General features: G+C 62.1%; 1 protein-coding gene across 1 annotated transcript in view; it reads right to left on the reverse strand.

Moving 5' to 3' along the window:
* GNB1L (G protein subunit beta 1 like) overlaps positions 1 to 1,838 on the reverse strand; it is a 23,484-nt gene extending 21,646 nt beyond the window's left edge. Inside the window, exons 1-2 of the mRNA XM_007460049.1 lie at positions 1,714 to 1,838; positions 1,216 to 1,341 (exon numbers count right to left, since the gene is read on the reverse strand). Of these exons, the coding sequence (XP_007460111.1) occupies positions 1,216 to 1,341; positions 1,714 to 1,838 (251 nt within the window). The remainder of the gene's footprint in view (positions 1 to 1,215; positions 1,342 to 1,713) is intronic.
* Positions 1,839 to 4,316: the final 2,478 nt, after the last annotated feature.

A 4,316-nucleotide genomic window follows, 5' to 3' on the forward strand; every position in this document is an offset into this window, starting at 1 on the left:
GAAAGAGCAAAGCCACATGAGGGCCCCTGCAGTGAGGGGTGCGCCTGGGCAACTGGGCAGGGAAGGAGCGAGTCTCTGAGATGGATGGACAAGCACACACGCCCAGGGTATGGCCTCCAGGACTCCTGGGGCCTCAGCCACCTGCAGGGAGTGGGAGCAGCTTCAGTCCCACACAAAAGTGCTTTGAAGCCACTGGGGGCCCAAGAGGCCTTGTTTAATGGGGACTGGGCTCCATGGTGCCCAGGTGTCCAAGCTCCAAGTCCGGAGCAGGAGAGCAGAACCATCTGGGAGTTCTGGGGCAGAGGGTGCCCGGGAAAGCCCTCTTTGACTTGGCAGATTTCTGACGGGGGTGGGAGAGCTGAGACCCCTGTACAGGGGCAGATGTCAGGGCCGCCCCAGAAAGCAGTCGCTCTGGCTGCCAGGTGCCCCCGCTCCCTCCTGTCCGTGCCCTTCCCTTACCATCCCTCTCTCCAGGGGAAGGAGGGAAGCCCCCTGACTTACTCCCTCACCCACCAGCGCCCTCTTGCTGCCTTCTGGCCCACCTCCCACCTGGGGTCCCAGCCCGTCACCTCCACAGGACCCTCCCTCACTGCTACCCAGCCCCCAGACTCCCCAGTCCCACTATGGCATCAACATATGCAATCTCCTCTGCCAGGGGGCCAGACCCCTCGCTCTGTCATCTCCCACCCATCCACGCTGGCAGCCCAGAGTTCCACGGCCCTGGCACCTGCACGGCCTCCCAGTCCCCCCTGGGGCAGCCGCACTGGGCAGGGAGTGGGGCCCCATCAGCCTGGGTGAGCTTTAGGTTCAGCTCTGTGCCACCCTGGCGACCAGTCCTCCCTGCCTCATGGGAAGGTGGCTCCATGGCCAGGGAGAAGGCTGCGCTGCAGAGCGGCTATGAGGATACCAGGGCCCGCGACCTGCAGGAGGGAAGTGGAGGCTCCCCCAAGTACTGGCCCCCAGCCCTCGCCCTGGGGGCCCCAGCAGGCGAGGGTGGGCTCGGACAGAACCATCCTAAGCGTCCATCGGGCTCTTCTCAATGGCCACCCGCCCGGAAGGCCCACACACCCGGGCTGCGCTGCCCTCGACAAGTCACCCGGTTCTGCCATTGTTGGGGCCATCCTGGCAGCTGGGGGAGGCCTTCAGGGCCTCCCCTGGAAAGCTCATGGAACCCCCCCGAAGACCACAACCTGGCTCACTGCCACCAAGACTCACCTGAGGAGCTGGGGCCCCTGGGGCAGCATCTGCAGCCAGATCACACACTGGCCCCCATGGCCATCCAGGGTGGCGACCACCCTCCGTGTCTGCAGGCTCCAGATGTGCACCAGCCCACGCAGGGACCTGTTCAGAGAAGCTCCAGTCAGGCTCGGGCATGGGGGGGAGCGGGCTGGACACCACACAGCCGGTGGGTCAGGTGCTCCAGCCAGCAGCTCCCAGCTCAGGGAACAGCTCTGAACACACAACCAGGGGACATGTGCTCCTCTTACAGGGAGGGTGGCAGGGCCCTGGGCAGCCTCTTCTCTGGAGAGGCGGGGAGGCTGCCACTGACAGTGCCAGCTGCCTGGCGCCTCTAACGGAGACCATGTCCCTGCGTCCTCCACGGGGGAGGCCCGAGGGGACAGTGCGTCGAGGGCTCTGAAAGGGCGAGTGCCCGGGTGATGGGCAGCCTGAGCCCCTTACCCCCCGACTTCACCCTGGGCCAGGGGTACTCACCCTGAGAGGAGCAGCGGGCGCCCCTGCCCCTGGGCTCCTTTGCAGAAATGCAGTGTGTGCACTGCTGACTGGGCGCCTCGGAGGACAAACTGAGGGTCTGGTGGTGGGAGCGGTGGGGTTGCCATGCTTATCACCTGGGGACCGAGGAAGGGCGTCAATCACTCACCTGTCCTCCTTCGGGAAGGCACAGGATGCTGCGCACCCCTGCACCCTCTGTCCCAACAGGTACTGTTCCCAGGCAAGGGCAGCAGTGCCCACACCCCCCACCAACTTGGGCAGGGTCCTCCTCGTCCCAGCTGTCCACACACTGGCAGCACTCCTGTCCTCTAACCAGGCCTCGCTCCAGCTTCTCCCTCAGGGGGCCCTCCCCAACGAGCCCTCCCAGCCAAGTCAGAGGTGTATGGGGTCCCGGTCTTCGTCACATGGGCTGCAAACACGGCCCGCCGGGTCCCGGTCCTGCTCATCACAACCTCCAACTGTTACAGCCACCCAAGGAACCGTCCGGTGAGCTGCTCTAGGCCTCCCAGGCTCAGGTTCGAAGTGTTCCAGAGCCTGCACGCTGCCACCAAGGGGCAGAAGGGCCGGCACAGGTGTGTGTGGGCAAGGGGCGGGGCCCAGTTACACAGCCACTCCCCTGGAGGGCTGCTCTCAGAGGACAGACCCTTCCTCAAATCACTGGTCCTGTGTGTAAGGCCTGCTGGGCCCACCTACCCCAAAGGAGAAGCTGCCAGGGTCCCCCCGGAGCCCACCCCAACCACACCACCCCAATTTCACAGGCAGCCAGGGCCACGTATGTCTGCCCGCAGGCCCTGGGCTGGGCCGAGGGTGCAGAGGGTACGGCTAGGAGCAGACCCCCCGGGAGCTGGGGCAGCTGGGGGGGCCTCTCCTGCTGAGCTCTGGGACAGTCCCCACCCAGCCTGCACACAGCAAGGGGGAGGCGCCCACACAGCTGCCAGAGGGGGGAAGTGAAAGGGCTGGAGTGGGCCGTCGGGAAGGGGCTCCGGGGACAGAGGGACAGGCCACCCCCACACAGGCTCCCACCGTGCAGCCCCTCAACACACACACACACACGTGCTCACACAGGCGCACGCGCGCGCGCACACACACACACACATACACACACACGCAGGCAGCACGGTGGCCCTGGGCAGCGCCAGCAGAAACCCAGCCCACACCTGCCACCTGCCTGCGGCCTGACGGGCGTTTCCAGAACCTCACCGCACCAGGCTAGCTCCCAGGTGATGAAATCAAGTCCTCCTCCACTGTTTTCCCGGGACGTAGGGAATGAACCCGTCAAGTTGTTACAACAGCCGGACACTCAGGCCAAGACGAAGCCTCGGCAATTAAGGGCTCCATCATTTCAAGCAATTAAAGTAAACACTTTATTTGAAAACTAATTAATTCTAGCTACATATTTTTCCCATGACAATACTCTATGATGACTTGATTTATGATGTCTAATTATTCTTTATTAATCTAATTGAGAATAATCGTATTATCCTATCTCCTGGCACCAGGCCGCCCGGAGCGGTGAGCACGATGGCCGCCCACCAGCCTTGCCCCCCGCCGGCCTTGCCCCCACCTCCACTGGCCTGTCATTCTCCCCCCACCCAGAGGGCAAAGGAGCCTGAAACTTAATCCATGGAGCACAACTTTGGGTTCTGCAAGACACATTCCTTTAAAAATTAAAAAGAGAGACAGTCTGACAGCCTTTCCACCATTGCTACAAATGCCCCCAGAGCTCCCCAGGCCCGGCCCACAGACAGAGAACAGCCACAGGCTTACTCCTGTGGAGGGGGGACCCGGCCTCCCCACTACCCTGGTGTGGGAGCAGAGTGCAGTGTGGGCAGGGCCACAGAGCCTGCAGCTGGCCCTGCCCTAGGGCACCTGCTGCCCTAGGGACCTGGAGTCCCAGGTCCACGAGGGACAAAGTTTGAGCCCTCTGGAGGTGGGTAATCTCGAAGGAGTATCCCCTACAGATGAGGTCCCCAGGGCCATGGGCTCAGTATTAGGCTGAACCAGAACCAAAGCTGTGCTCGGAGATTCTAGAACGTCACCGCCCTCAGCTCTCAGCCCCGAATCACACCACCTTGGGGCCCCCCAACTGCAGTCTGTGCATCTCTCAGAAGGACCCCTTCAACCCAGGCCTCAGTGAATTCACAGGAAAAACCCTAAGAAATGCCGGCTCCCAGCCAACACTCGTAAAAGCAGACAAGGAGGCCCAGCCCTGCGAGGACCAGGAGCACCAGAAACCGCAGGCACAGACCTGGACCCGAGCAGAGCATTCAGGTCTGTGACATATAATGCTTCACGGCTTTAAAGAAATAAAAAGATGGAACTGAATGTACAAGGAGAGAGCATCACCTCTCAGATCCGGAAAATGACCCAACTGGGGAAAAGCTATTGGGAGCAGGAGATCTGCTGTGCCTACAGGTCGTTTATGAATCACAGAGGAAATGCTCCTTCATGAGGGGACACCGGGCTGTCACCACCGGCACTGTCCTTGAAGCGGGCCACCCGCAGTAAACAGCCTGCATCGCTCACCTCCCGAGGGCCCATCGCCGTCCACCTATGCCAGCAACGTTTGGGAACCTCCAGACATA

Source organism: Lipotes vexillifer, unplaced genomic scaffold, assembly GCF_000442215.2.
Source record: "Lipotes vexillifer unplaced genomic scaffold, Lipotes_vexillifer_v1.1 scaffold987, whole genome shotgun sequence".
Lineage (NCBI taxonomy): Eukaryota > Metazoa > Chordata > Mammalia > Artiodactyla > Lipotidae > Lipotes > Lipotes vexillifer.